Raw genomic sequence first — 15,546 nt, forward strand, 5'->3', positions numbered from 1 at the left:
TATAAAATTAAATCATAATGTCAGTTAATGTATGTTCTGTATTCTTTATCTAAATCTTAAAAGTAACTAGTAGCCTAACTAAAGCTGTCAAATATATTGTAGCGGAGTAAAACAAAATGTGCCTACGATATTTGCCTCTGATATGTAGGCCTACTAGTGGATTGGAAGTATAAAGAAAACGGACACTCAAATAATGTTAAAGTACCTCAAAATTGTACTCTTATACAGTACTTGAGTAAATGTACTTAATTTCAACTACTGGTATAACTACAATGCCTGGGAAACGCGTGGACAGCAGCCTAATTGAAATGCCTGGAAAACATAACTTATAATATGTCTGGAATTAAAGCGGCACTATGTAACTTTTCTTCATGAATAAAATTTAATTTTGTCCAATCTTTATGGTAGAGTACTGTTAATACAATAGAACATATACAATTGGGGTGGTTGTATTTTGTCTCCCTGCTCTTCTATTGAGACATTTAGATTGTGTCAAAGGTCATGTCTCACCTAGACACAGGATCTGACACGAATCTTTTTCAAGATTCAATTTATCCCCTGAGCAAGCAGACTGGCTCTATTAGCTCAATGGTAAAAATGTCAGCACTTGAGCAGGAAACCGGGTTCAAGTCCGGGGTAGAAGAGGAAAGTTACAATTTAAAAGTGCTGCTTTAACTTCCTGCATTGTCCCAGTACCCAAGAACGGACTTACCAGGGTCCACAACCACTACAGGCATGTCGCTCTGACATCACATACATAAAGGTCTTTGAGCTACTGACCTGAAAACATGGGTGGGTGACCTTCTGTAGTTGACGTACAAGGCAAACATTGTGTAGATAGAAGATGTTTTTTCTCCAACACTTTCAACCTAGACACAGGATCTGACACGAATCTTTTTCAAGATTCAATTTATCCCCTGAGCAAGCAGACTGGCTCTATTAGCTCAATGGTAAAAATGTCAGCACTTGAGCTGTAAACCGGGTTCAAGTCCGGGGTAGAAGAGGAAAGTTACAAGTTAAAAGTGCTGCTTTAACTTCCTGCATTGTCCCAGTACCCAAGAACGGACTTACCAGGGTCCACAACCACTACAGGCATGTCGCTCTGACATCACATACATGAAGGTCTTTGAGCTACTGACCTGAAAACATGGGTGGGTGACCTTCTGTAGTTGACGTACAAGGCAAACATTGTGTAGATAGAAGATGTTTTTTCTCCAACACTTTCAACACCATCCAACCACACCAGCTAGCCGGGAAGCTCCCTGTGATGCAGGGACCTACCTCACCTGCAGACTGCAATACTTCAAACTGCAGGGCTGTCTGTCAGATGTGATAGTTAGCAGCACAGGTGCCCCCACTCCCCCAGGGTACCGTGCTGTCACCCTTCCTGTTCGCCCTTTACACATCCGACCTCCACTTCAACTCTAAAACGTGTATCACCTTCAGAAGTTCTCTGATGACACAGCCATTGTCAGCTGCATCACGGGTGACAACATGGATGAATACAACTCCCTGGTGGAGAGCCTTGTGAGGTGGAGTGACAACAATCACCTTCGTCTTAACATAGGCAAGACCAAGGAGCTGGTGGTAACATCATGGATCCTGGTAGAAGAATGAAATGAGAGTGACTGCACTGAGGTCATGAGCTATACGTCGAGACGATGAGCAACTAACACTGACACTCAACACTGACCAGTGACACACCGGTTGTTGACAGCCTGGCAGTGATTCCTAGTTTCAAGGACCCCCAGTTTGATATGCATTAATGATTAGACCATCGAACCCCATTTGATATGTGTTATCTGTGGGACCCCAATCTGCACTGTCGAATTCTCTGTGTCAATATTTAACTCAGTGTACAAATGGAACCAAATGGATAAGGGTCCATTTGGTTCAATTTGTACACGTTCTCAGAGTTACAGACCTGTGAGGGTCCATTTGGTTCCAAACTATTTTGCCGGGGACCACCCCGTCAAGGGCCCCTGGGGGTCCACGAACCTCATGTTGAGAGAAGCAGAGCATCTAGGCCGCACCTGCAAAATAGAGCTCACAGTGTTTTAGGAGTTTTTCTTTCAAAAGAAAGAAAATCACAAATGGCATTGAATGAATCTGAGGGGTAAACAAAAACAGTTGAGTAAGAGTGAATTCCTCTGTAGACTTTTAGCTTTCATTTGACCCTGACCCCTCCATATAATAAAACTTTCCTCGAAAGAAATGTTTTGATGGGGCACCCACCTTGCCCTAAATACCGATTTTGGAATGTTGTCAGGGGCAGCATTGTAGGCATGCAGGGAAAGTGGGTGTGTTGGAATATGTTTGCATAATATTATGACAGAGCACTTTCAGAGCAAATATGACAAAAAGGTGTAATGTTTGCAAAAATTGGAATTTGCCAAATCCTTCTTTTTTTTAATATGCTTGTCAAAAGAATGTGTTTACAAGAAACATGGATGGGAGTGGCATTTAAAATGGTTCAACACCACCCTGTTCAGAACCAAAACATATTGCACAACAACCTCCACCTCTAAACTTCTGCCTCATTGGAGATAGTTCAAAACACCCAGGGTTGGATTTGCTGGGGGGGGGGGGGGGGGCTCCATGTCTCTGCTTTTCTGTTTTTTTATATCCCCCCCTCTCATTCATTGTTATGGCCGGTGTTTTATCCCTGCTGGAAACATTTACATTTTTGTAACACTGGAGTTGACTGTTCAGATCTTGGTAGACAAATAGTACCACCTACTTACTGCTGACACACAGCTTTTAAGTTGCATATTGTTGCTGTCATGTGAAAACCTTGTATATCCAAAACTGTTACTTTTCAGGAAATGTAAAAAAGAATCTGTGTTACAAAGCAGTTATTTCGTCACAAGCTATTAATTAAGTTGATGCAGTTCATTGGTTCAATATTTATAAAACCCACAGACACACTTAACCACTTTCACTTTTCCGATGTGTTGTGAGCTTGTAGATCTGCTATTTTTGGAAAAATACTTTTCTGCCTGACAGCAAGTATGTATTTCCATATATCATTAACACATAGTTTAAACTTATTCTCCATTTCACAATATTATGATATGTTTTAAAGATCTCCCAAGGAAGGTATCCATTCTCTTACGCACTTTTCTCAAAGTTTACCGTTTACTGATGCGTGAAGCAGGATTACATAACCAAACAGAAGCATCTTCGTATATGAGGAGACTGTGTAAATATATTATTCTTCATACAGTACGCAACCATACAGATTTAGAATATTACAAAATTATAAAATTCGATTGGATAGATATATTTCACAAATGAGTGTTTGTTTTAGCGCCCAGCTAAGCCTGAGGTACTGCAGCTAGGAATTTTACCCAGGTGTCTGTGGTGCTGGGCGAGTGTTTTGCCTCTGGCACAGGGACAACCCAACCTCTAGACAAGTTAACCACATGAACCATAGCGTCACAATTCTGGGCAAGTCATAATAGGCGAACATTCGACCCGATCTACAAGCTCACACACGTGATGTGTATGAGCTTGTAGATGGGCTATTTCTGCTAGAGATTTGGTGTAGAAGAAGAAGTACAGACCACTGTGGGAATCCAGTTAATGAAGTGTACAGGGGTTAAGTGGTTAAAAACGGTGTCACAGGCATTTTAACCCCCCAAAAAAAGAAAAATCACACCTGTGTGAAGGTAGCGGCGCCTTTGATACATTTTGTCATCAATAAGTGTTTATAATGTGTTTATAGCCACGTGTCACGTGAAGCTTGACCAATCACTTTGTTGACGTGTCTGACCAATCAGAACGTTGACGCAAAAGCCAGGTATAGAGCGGCTAGCGCCGCTAAAAACAGAAAAAGTACCAACATTGTGGCACTGCCTCTTTAAGGTATCAAAACCATTCTTTCGAACAGCAGGTTTTGGACCAGGGTACAAGACAACAATGTCCCAGCTTAAAAATCCAAAAGCAAGCAAGGAAGAGCAAATGAATACACTATTGTTTCATTGCAGGCCGTTGAACTCTTCCTCTCTAAATGTCTTTTCTTACACCTCTTTATCCTGTAATAAGGTTTCTCTTCTCTCTTTCCATAAATTGCCGGTGATGATGCCTAAAAACAACAGCAGTCCAAGGTTTCTGTTGGAGACAAATTTCTTCCAGCAGTCCTCTGGCTTGTTGATGTCCAGTGTATAAATCTACACAAGAAAGAAGGAAATATCACGATAGTTAGCTCACTATAAACACTGTGACTAATAGACAGTTATTTTAATACTGTTGTCATTAACCACTTGAACCCCAGCATCCCTATTCTGGGTGGAACGTTCGCCAACAATAGCAGATCTACAAGCTTACAACACGTCAATGCGTTGTGAGCTTGTAGATTGGCTATTTTTGGTTAAGAGATTCGGTGTAGAGTGAAACAAGAGCCTACCAAGTACAGATGAAACTCAGGTCTGTATAGTATAGAGTGGTTAAAGGGACATTTTTAACCAACCATTGGAACTGTATAGTTGGTAAACACAGTGACTGTCTGAAAATGGACTTTCAGAGAAAAGTCGTCACAAATGCTCCTACGGTTATTAGATATTCTGCCATTTTATTTTCCTAAAAAATAAATTTGAAGATAATATTTTTTCATCCTTCAGTATGACTCAGTGAGGCTTTATTTTACGTTTTAATTGGGTTGAACTACTCCTTTAAGTGTCACTTTAATATCACTTTGGTAGTCTGGCATCAAGATATCCTACCTGACGCATTAGGTGCAGGGTCACTGTGGAAAGTATGCCATAGTAAGGTAGAGTCTGCTCTGCATTCACCCCCGCCATGACCAGTCCTGACATCATGGCCACCATAAAGCCGCTCAGCCAGGGTTTGGTTTGATCCCCAAACCTCAGTGCTGTCGACTTGACTCCGATCCGGGCATCGTCATCTTTGTCCTAGTGGTCAACAAGGAAGAATATTTTCAGAAGCATGACACTGTGCTACAAAGCCAAAGAGTGGTCACTGTGTGTGTGGTAAGAATGAAAGACCTTTCTGTTGCCTACCTGGTGAGCGTAGATCGTGTCATATATCAGCGTCCACATCACTCCAGAGAAATACAGGGGGAGACACACTGACCAGTCGCAGGACCCCTGGACAGCAGACCAGCCCAACAGTGCTCCCCAGTTGAAGGTTAGACCTTAAAAGGAGAACAGTGTCACTCATTTAACAGCCACAAACTAAAAAGAAAAAAAGCACTCCCACATGATCATTCACAAATCCATAACGTTACCTAACACAAGCTGCGGCCAGTGGGTGATCCTCTTCATCAATGGATAAGTGACGACCAGAGACATCGAAGCAGCACCAAGTGCTATACTGTCAACAACACAATGAAAAGGAATATGTCACACTATATTAAGCAGCAAATTACTATTATTACTTATTAATAAGAATAATCTCTTATAAAAGATTTTCAGTTGCATTAAATTGAAACTAAGTTGGGCAGGGCTGCATGAGACAAGTTGGAACACCCCTGGTCAAACTGCACGTTTTGCAGAAGTGAAAATAAATGGCAGTTTTTGGCGGCAGTTGAACTGAACATGACATACAGTGTACATATAGAAAATATATAATTAACTGTCACAGGCCTTCCGTACATTGTTAAATACTCGATTCCCGTAAAGGCATGCTGCACTCCGTTATATAGCAGACCACGTTGTAATAACAGACTGCCTTTCAAATAGCAATATCCTCTGAATGCATATGAAAATGCCAATGTGGGTGCAATCTGTGTGTGGGAGTGAGAGAGACTGTTCTTGCTTATCCTATGTGACCCTGTCTTCAGGTTGTACTTGTGTTTTCCAAGCCCCCCTCGCCCATCGTACCCCTCCCATTCATGACCACACTGCGTCTCATTGGATAGCCGTCTCCCTCCCGCACAGGACAAAACAAGCCACTGCTTCTTTCATCACAGCCAGAACACAGACACACACCAACAGAAGACAAACACGAAGAAGGAATCACACGATGGTGAAGTCACCAAAGCAAGCGACCCAAATTGAGTTTGTTTTCCCTGCTGTGCAACTCAGCATGATAAAATGTGTCTCTCGTCTCTTCACAGCACCATTTCGGGGAAGATAATGGGAGGGGGCAAGGGGGCTTGAGAAGCGCAAGTGCAACGGAAAAGGCAGAGTCATATATTCTATATAGAGAACCTTTCAAATTGCAACAATCGGTTTTCCAATGTTTTTTTCCTTTTATTGAAACCAACTGGCTTCAAAATGTATTATGCTTAAAAAAGATTGGTGTGAATGTTATGGTCAGCCCTACAACTACATATAGTGTAGTAATAATGTAGGTATTGAGTACCTGTAATAATTAAGAGACAGCAGAACACCTAGTGCAAGAGAGAGCTGGCCTCCAAGGAACACCAGAGCCTGTGTCTGCGAGATCTCCCCTGAGGCGATGGGACGTGTGGCAGTCCTGGACACCTGCCATGAAGAAAAAAACAGAGTCCCATTTTCCTTCATTGATAAACTTCATATATAACAAATAATAACAATAACCACCACGTGGTTCCTTAATTTCCCCTCAGGATGAATAAAGTACCTACCTACCTACCTACCTACCTACGTAAGTCCTATTTTTAGCGGCGCTAGCCGCTCTATACCTTTAGGTATAGAGCGGATATTAGCCCTCTATGCCTGGCTTTTGCGTCAACGTTCTGATTGGTCAGGTGCGCCAACGTTCTGATTGGTCAGGTGCGTCAACGTTCTGATTGGTCAGGTGCGTCAACGTTCTGATTGGTCAGGTGCGCCAAAGTTGTGATTGGTCACTATTCATGACATCACTATGATGTCATGAATATAGAATTCGATGTCTATATAAACGATGACAATGACTTCATCTTATTATTCATTTGGCTAAAGTCTCCGTCTAGGTAAGTTATTTAAAGTTAATATGACGAATAGAAAGAGAAAGATACAAGAACAGATGAAGGGTGAATGTATAGAAAGTCTGAGTTCGGGACCCAGTCATCCGTTATGACAGAATGGTTTGATAGAGACGATCGAGAATCCAAGAGTCCGTTAAGGTTCTGATTGGTCAGGCCCGTCAAGGTTCTGATTGGTCAGGCCCGTCAAGGTTCTGATTGGTCAGGCCCGTCAAGGTTGTGATTTGTCAGGCAAGGGGACTATTCATGACATCACTATGATGTCAAGGTTTATTTTTTATTTCCTCATGTTTTTTTTGTATATATTTTTATTTGGCTAAAGTCTCCTTCTAGGTAAGTTATTTAAAGTTAGATCCTCAATTTAACTTTATCTGTCGTCGACGCTCTGATTGGTCAGACCCGTCAACAAAGTGATTGGTCAAGCTTCACATGACACATGGCTATAAACACATTATAAACACATATCGATGACATAATGTATTCAAAGGCGCCGCTACCTTCACACAGGGTGTGATTTTTTTAAGTATAAACTTAAAAACTAAACAAAAACAAGTTTTCAAAGTTTCAAAGTTTTTCCAAGTTAAATATTTGAAAAGCGTAAACATCAAACTGTAAACTATAGTTTGTGCTCAAGAGATTTGGTGCTGATTGGTCTAGAAGTGTGTGAGATTAAATCCAAACACACAGATAGAAATGCAGACACACATACCCTCTCTTCTAGACAGCTTAACAACTGCAGGGCCATGCCATACAAATGTAACATGTTCAACAATAGCCGTGAGTGACATCGTGACGCTTTGGTGAGCTTGTAGATCTACTATTTCAAAGATTTTTTTTTAACAGTTTTGCCTATAATAACATGCCCAAAATATGGACGCCAGGGTTAAAGTGATTAAGAAGTTCTTAATCACTTTAACCCTGGCAGAAGCGAGTTGGTTTTCTGTGAATTAGCACATAATGACAGTGACAGTGCCATACAATACCTTCTTATCAATGTCTTTGTCCCACATGTCGTTGATAGTGCAGCCTGCCCCTCTCATCAGCAGAGCCCCCGTGCCAAACAAGGTTAGCATCCCCAGGTGGGGCAGGCATCCAGGGTCTGCAGCCAGACCGATGCTCCATGTGCACGGCAGGTACAACAGCCATGTCCCTACCCCCCATAGACACAGACCACACAAGAACACATTTCAGAGTGACGCCACTGAGTAAAAAAATCCTCTCTTTTAAAACTGTCTCCAAATAGAATAGAAAGTAGGTGGATATGGAAGTATGGATGTACAAACCTATCGGTTTATCGAGTCTCATTAGCCGGAGGTACGGCCGGACAGCTGCTGGTGCCAAATTCACGATCCCTGGAGCTGACAGACTGAACGGTCTTTTAAACTGCGTTGGCCAGTTAAAAGATGGGCGAGAGCCTGCCAAGAGGCTGCTAAAACCTCTGGGCAGTGAGCTCGGAGACAAGTCAAGACCCCGGCCGGTCCTTCTGTCCTTCTGGAGTGTGCAGCCGGAGAGAGCGGACAGGTGACTGTAGCAGGTGCCATGGTGTGCTCCTCTGCAGGAATTCAAAGTGAACTTCAACTGCCAGGTCAACCTAGCAGGAAGCATGATGGCGTCTCTCTCTCTCTACGATATCAGGTCCAAATTTTTCACAACCTTTACACATCTGAAAGAAAAAAGATAGGAACAATTCCACAAATCACATCCAATGCTCTTCAAGAGAAAGGCCTGTCCCACTCACTCATGAATGTTTTGCCTACAATATGCAATTCTTTTGTGCTGCCAGCTGAGCTGAACAGCTGCACAAAAAGAGAGGTGTTGGTGTGTGCGAGCTGTGTTTGTGTGTGAATGTGTGTTTAGCCAGGTGTGTATCCAACACAGTGTTGTAACCTGTGTAGGCTACTTTGTCACCTGTATAGGCTATGATGAATAGCCGATCTGCAAACAAAGCATCACAATATGATGCGTTGTGAGCTTGCAGACCTATTTTCGCTATTGGCCTATTATTATTATTTATTTATTTTTACAATTGTTTAAAAGAAATACATTTTTTTAACATTTCTCAATTATAATTATAATGATTTATTTTTATATTTTGCCTATAATCACATGCCCAAAATATGGGTGTTGGGATTGAAAGCGAATGATACATGCGAGTATAAGGTCATTCATTATCACTATCAGTCTCAGTTATTAAAATCGGCGATCCTATTGTTCAAATGTTGCGCATGAAAGTTCCTTTGTATAAAATACGTTGAAACAAAAACGTACAGTGAATAAATGTGGTTGACAGAGCTTCCATAACCATAACGTACTGTGTATAATCGTGGATGACAGAGACAGAGCTTCCATAATGCAGAAGGATGGTGATCGCACGCTCTCTATCGGTGCAGCAATATGGTGCGTCCGGGTGGAAACGAACAGCATCCGGAACTTGGGACCAGAGTACAAACCTAAATCAAACAGATAGTAGTGGGAAAAGTACTGACATATTTTACTTAAGTAAAAGTATCAATACTGCAATGCAGAAATACTATGTTACAAGTAAAAGTCCGGAAATGTATTTCAGTAAAAGTATAAAAATATGGCATCGAAGTATACTTAAAGTACCAAAAGTAAAAGTACTCATTATGCAGATTGTCCCGTTTTACAAGTGTTCACAATGTATAAAGACATCTTTGATCTTTTGAAAATAGCCTTAGTATGTTAGTTTTCAAGTAATTGTAGTAGTGGAGTAAAACGTACAATATTTGCCTCTGAGACGTAGAGTAGAAGTAAACGTATAAAAAAATATGTACGCCAGTAAAGTAAAATCTCAAATTTGTACTTAGTACATGTATTTAGTTACTTTACACCACTGCACACAACTCAGGTGGCTGTTAAAAGTTGTGCATAAGAAGAAACAGTGTTTATTATTCCCCACTAGATGGCGCAGTGCCGCCTTCCATGCAAAGAGAAATAGCCTACTACTTTGATAGAGGCACAGAGCCCACAATCATCGCCTACATATGACTGCCTTAATAAAATGTATAATAAGCCATTTTTTTCTAACCGTGCACGCTCAACATACCATTATTGTTCCTGTGGATCGATCCACAGCTGTGGCAATTGATTGATTGATTGATGTACTTTATTTAGTAAGACATGAGAACAGTACATGACAGTACATAACATGGAAGTACAAATTCGCAATACAAGGTCTACTAAACTGGATAGCTCAGTTAAGCACGTAGCTTGTTTAATGGTGGGCATGGGATGGTGGAACCAACTCCACGTGGAATATCAACAACACTTTCAGTGAATCATAATAGCGAAAGTCTTTCACTATTATGGTGAAAGTATGTTTCGCTAAGAACAGCAGTTAATCTAAACACATATTAATGTATGAATTGTGTCAACATGAGTTAACTTAAGTCAGTGTCGGAGTAAACAAAAAAAAGGCTGGGTTTCCGAGGCTAGTGTCGGAGTAATCTGATAGGCTAGTGACAATGGCCCCAAAAAATGTTGATACCCCTCCCGGAGTTAGGACAAAACACAACATTGTTATTTCTCATCTCTAAGGCCTCCCATACATGAAATGGATTGTTGTATAAAAATATTTTACTGCAAAAGTGGTGAAATTGATATATAAAGTTATACACCCCAAACTAAAAATAAAGCCTGTCCGTTTGGGGGTTGAGGCATGTAAAATAATTTAGATTCACAATGGAAGCTCTGATAGGTTTAAAACTTGGCATACTTGAAGTCAGGACATCCCTCTACATTCTAGAAAAGACTGAATGTCAATATCTGAATGTAAATAGGAGATACAGTCATTTGAACACATATCTACAATAGGCGGAAATGTAAATATGTAGAATGTTTTCTTTACTTTGTAGTGACTCTGACATGGATTGCCATAGCAAGACATATGATGTCTTGTTGGAAAGGTGTGGTTCTACTGAATCCAGCTATACTGTGTAACTGTTGTGTAAAGGTAGCTTTAATACTCATGGAGTTATGTCACTAAATGTATATGGTGTCCCAAATGGGGAAATCATGAACCAGTCCTACTGAATTCTACACTATCACAGAGATTCGTTTTATTTCAATTCACTTATCAAGGGTGGAAAAATATTAACAAATTCACTTGAGTAGAAGTCCCTAAAATGTATTAAATGTCCCAAACTTGAGAAAATTTGAAATTGTTGACCAATCTTCAACAATAGTGCAGAGAAAAATGCAGGCCTACAGTAGCAGCTCCACCCATTTGATGCTATCCTCATAACAGAAAGTAATTCAATTATGTAGAGTTTATATCATTTAACATATTTGGTTACAGGTTATACTACAGTATTTGGCTACACCTGCTCTATCTGCATCGTATTGCGTACATGGGTTCCTTCATAAACTAGGTAAACTAGGTTCTTTTTTTTCACCTGGCAGCTGCTATATTTTGTATAGAGATGTAGTGTTTATGGCAGCCTTTATGATATTTGGCATCATACACAAAGAGATTGGGTTACGAGACCGATGATGTACAACTTAATCAACCTTTCTGATGCTGCATGAAGGACCTTGTCTCTGGTTCTTTTGCCTGTACCAGTTATAATGGCTGTCAGATGTTTTGGTCTTGTACTGGCCTTCCCACAAATGAAATAATATTTTTGTATGTTAAACAATGTTGTAAAAACCTTCTTGATGAGACTGGCGCAGTATGCTCTCACTCTCAACATTTGCAACTGCTCATTATTGTTACTTACTGGAGTAGTTTGCTCGACATGATACATGATAAGATATACTACCTTTATTTGTAAAGAAAGTATATTATTATACATGGAGACAGAGTTTTATGAACATCAACATCTTTCTGTTGAGCAACATTTTGTATGTATTGCTGTGGGCTTTTTAACATATGGATCTTGTTTCTTTCCTTTTTCTAAATATTTACCACAGATGATACAAAGATTTGGATTGAATGTTTGTACATCACACTCCACTCCAGTAAAATCAAATAAAAAGATACACAGAATTTGTACAGTGTACTACTTTCACTATTGTTAGGCTCTATAGTGACCACATTGTTACCAGTTAATGCTCTGTTCTGGCTAAACAGAATCAGGGTGTTGTCAATGTAGGCTACTGGACAGGCTCCGTTACACTAAGCTAGGTCACTGTCCAGCTAGCTGATTAGCTACTTGATTTGGCAAGGTCGTTCTCATCTTTTCACTTTCCAAAATATTTGCAATAATTTATCTATCAGGTTATGAAGGAGCCCATGTAGGCAATACGATGCAGATAGAGCAGGTGGAGCCAAATAATGTAGTATAAGCTGTAACCAAATATGTTAAATGATATAAACTCTAAAGAATTGAATGACTTTATATTATGAGGGTAAACTTGAGCATCAAATGGAACATCAGCTGGGCCCATATGAAGATCAAACCATCCAAGTCACGAAGCATCTCAAGTGTGAAGGGAGTGCTCGCTGACCTAAAATTCTTCATCGGAGATGACCCAATCCCACAAGTGTCTGAGCAGCCTGTAAAAAGCCTTGGCAGGTGGTATGATACAGGCGTTAAGCAGTGGCCTACAGTCTATCGACAACACTCAACTACCTGGAAAGTTAAAGGCCTGGTGCCTGCAGTTTGGACTCCTACCCCAGATGTTGTGGCCCCTCGCAGTTTATGAGGTCCCAATCTCAAACGTGGAGAAGTTGGAAAGAGGAGTCACAGGTTACATCAAGAAATAGCTCAGAGTTCCACGATGCCGTACCACCATAGGCCTCTATGGAGATGGCATCCTCAAGCTGCCCCTCACCAGTCTCACAGAGGAGTTCAAGTGTGCAAAAACAAGACTCCATTTGACACTGAATGAATCCAGAGACTTAGTGGTGAGCAACAACCCACCGACCTTGGCAACCGGGCGCAAATGGAGACCAGCCAAAGCAATGGAGGAAGCAATAGCAGCCCTCAAACATGCTGACATTGTGGGATATGTTCAGCAAGGAAGAGGTTTGGGCTAACAGCTTCCCGCCCAGCTTGGAGTAAGGCCACAGCACCGGAACAGAGGAAGATGGTGGTGGAGGAAGTACGCCACCAGGAGGAGGCTGCAAGGTGGCCCAAGGCAGTCTCTCTTGGCAAACAGGGACAGTGGACACGATGGGACAGTGTGGAGATGAGGAAGATCAGCTGGAAGGACATGTGGGCCATGGAAGCGAGGCAGTTGAGCTTTTCCATCGGAGCTACATACGACGTCCTTCCAACACCAGTTAACCTTCACCAGTGGTATGGTGAAGACCCGGGGTGTGCCCTTTGTTCCAACACCTAACCCCAGCCACATTCTCACAGGGTGTAAAACCAGTCTCACCCAAGGACGTTACACGTGGCGTCACATCCAAGTCCTAAAGATCCTTGCATCCACCCTGGAGGACAAACGAGCTGCCACCAACTCCCTACCACCAACAGGCAACTACCTTTGTCCGTGAGGGGGCTAAGGCTAACCAGGAGCGGCTCCACACCATCTGAGCGAGGCCAGCTACGCTTAGCCTGTGACTGGAAGATGCTGGCTGATATTGGCCGACAGCTTGTGTTTCCTCCAGAGATCGCTACAACCATCTGACTTGGTGCTCTGGTCCCCTTCTCTAAAAAAGGTGTTCATCATCGAACTCACAGTACCCTGGGAGAACTTAGTGGAAGAGGCTTATGAGCAAAAACACCTACGCTTTGCCGAGCTTGCTGCTGAAGCACAACATCGCGGCTGGAACACTGAGGTCTGCCAAGTGGAGGTGGGGTGCAGAGTTTTGTGTGGCAAGATCTCATGACTAATTGGGAATGACGCAAGCTCAGGGCTGATCACACTGTAGCCGGCCACCTTTGGCGAGGGTTAATAGTGTCAAGGCCGAAACACTCCAAGAACCAAGAGAACACTACTGATGATGCGTCCCAAATTACAACCTAACCCCAGCTCCATTATATCCACCATTCATCACCAATACGACAAGACGTATGTGCCTGCACAAAGGAAATCTACATCTATATCCTGTGTTTCATAGACCAAACTCCCTCAGCCAGGTTTGCTAAATAGTTGTTAGTTGTACTGTAGGCCTGCATTTTTTTCTGCACTATTGTTGAAGTTGCATAAAATGTATAGTTTTCTCAAGTTTGGGACATTTAATACATTTTAGGGACTTCTACTCAAGTGAATTTGTTAATATTGTTCCACCCTTGATAAGTGAATTGAAAATAGAACTAATCTGTGTGATATTGTAGATTTCATTAGGACTGTTTCATGATTTCCCCATTTGGGACACCATATACGTTTAATGACATAACTCCATGAGTATTAAAGCTACTTTTACACAAAGTAGCTTTAAATTGCTGGATTCAGTAGAACCACACCTTTCCAACAAGACATCATATGTCTTGCTATGACAATCCATGTCAGAGTCACTACAAAGTAAAGAAAACATTCTACATATTTACATTTCCGCCTATTGTAGATATGTGTTCAAATGACTGTATCTCCTATTTACATTCAGATATTGACATTCAGTCTTTTCTAGAATGTAGAGGGATGTCCTGACTTCAAGTATGCCAAGTTTTAAACCTATCAGAGCTTCCATTGTGAATCTACATGGTTTTATGTGCCTCAACCCCCAGACGGCCAGGCTTTATTTATAGTTTGGGGTGTATAACTTTATATATCAATTTCACCACTTTTGCAGTAAAATATTTTTATACAACAATCCATTTCATGTATGGGAGGCCTTAGAGATGAGGAAAAACAATGTTGTGTTTTGTCCTGACTCCGGGAGGGGTATCTCGAAAACTAAAGCCCTTTTTGGCTGTTTGTCACAGGCCTATGATGCTTGTCTACCCATTCCATGCATGGAATTTCTAAAGGATTTTGGAATGGAAATGTTAGAATGTTAGAACTTCTGGTCAGAGCTGTTTCGGGATTTCACAATAAAAGTGTAAACTTATTATTATTATCATCAGTATCACCACCACCACCACCACCACCACCACCACCACCACCACCATCATCATCATCATCATCATCATCATCATCAGCATCACAATTATTATTATTATTATTATTATTATTATTATTATTATTATTATTATTATTAGTAGTAGTAGTAGTAGTAGTATTAGTATTATTAGTATTATTAGTATTAGTATTATAGGCTACATATCAGCATGTCACATCCTTCACACTTACAGTCTATCGTTAAATTAAGTAAGATTATAACTATACAGTTCAGTCCTTGATATACTTTATAAACAAATAAATACATAGTTTAATTGAGAGGTCTTGCTGAAATCTGATGAGTGAGAGCCTGAGAGGTGTCTTGATTAACAGATGATGCTGGGTATTACCTACAGTCTATGGGTATACCATATTACACACATATTTTGAGGTGAGGTGTAATACCCATATGTAGGCCTAAAAGCCATTTCATGTTAACACAATCAAAAGATAAAGGTGTTAAGAATAAGATTAGCAGTGACCAAGACGAGACCAGGTCAAAGTTGTCTTGTTTCTGAAACAAATCCAAGAGCAGAGACATGTTGCGTCAACACCAATTCTGAGAGCAAAATCAGATGTGTTATACATGGGCTATTCATGGCCCATGGGTGAACAATGGCAGCATC

At 41.0% G+C, this 15,546-nt stretch overlaps 1 protein-coding gene across 3 annotated transcripts; it reads right to left on the reverse strand.

Moving 5' to 3' along the window:
• Positions 1–312: 312 nt before the first annotated feature.
• coq2 (coenzyme Q2 4-hydroxybenzoate polyprenyltransferase) lies at positions 313–10,005 on the reverse strand. 3 transcript variants are annotated; one of them, XR_014600612.1, is made up of 10 exons: positions 9,978–10,004; positions 9,223–9,360; positions 8,194–8,573; positions 7,894–8,060; positions 6,328–6,449; positions 5,249–5,334; positions 5,022–5,155; positions 4,725–4,913; positions 2,745–4,172; positions 313–325 (listed from the first exon to the last, which is right to left on the reverse strand). XR_014600612.1 is itself a non-coding variant. In XM_084054872.1 (9 exons), exons 3-9 carry the CDS (start codon positions 8,513–8,515, stop codon positions 4,023–4,025), a joined length of 1,170 nt encoding a protein of 389 aa, XP_083910998.1. In that variant the 5' UTR covers positions 8,516–8,573; positions 9,179–9,360; positions 9,978–10,005; the 3' UTR covers positions 2,456–4,022. The 3 variants fall into 3 exon arrangements, 2 of the variants coding, with proteins under 2 accessions (XP_083910998.1, XP_083910997.1); XM_084054872.1 differs by lacking the exon at positions 313–325 and having other exon boundaries at positions 2,456–4,172; positions 9,179–9,360; positions 9,978–10,005; XM_084054871.1 differs by lacking the exon at positions 313–325 and having other exon boundaries at positions 2,456–4,172.
• Positions 10,006–15,546: the final 5,541 nt, after the last annotated feature.

The sequence above is a fragment of the Gymnoscopelus microlampas genome, assembly GCF_963454915.1.
Source record: "Gymnoscopelus microlampas genome assembly, chromosome: 4".
In the NCBI taxonomy this organism is placed as follows: domain Eukaryota; kingdom Metazoa; phylum Chordata; class Actinopteri; order Myctophiformes; family Myctophidae; genus Gymnoscopelus; species Gymnoscopelus microlampas.

Bases quoted from the DNA above. Each gene is read 5' to 3' on its own strand.
- coq2 (XM_084054872.1), bottom strand. From the start codon at position 8,515: ATGCTTCCTGCTAGGTTGACCTGGCAGTTGAAGTTCACTTTGAATTCC. The intron at 5,335-6,327 runs GTACTCAATACC...TGTTGTTGACAG, and splicing joins CTGTCTCTTAATTATTACAG to TATAGCACTTGGTGCTGCTT. The intron at 4,914-5,021 runs GTAGGCAACAGA...GTTGACCACTAG, and splicing joins ACACGATCTACGCTCACCAG to GACAAAGATGACGATGCCCG.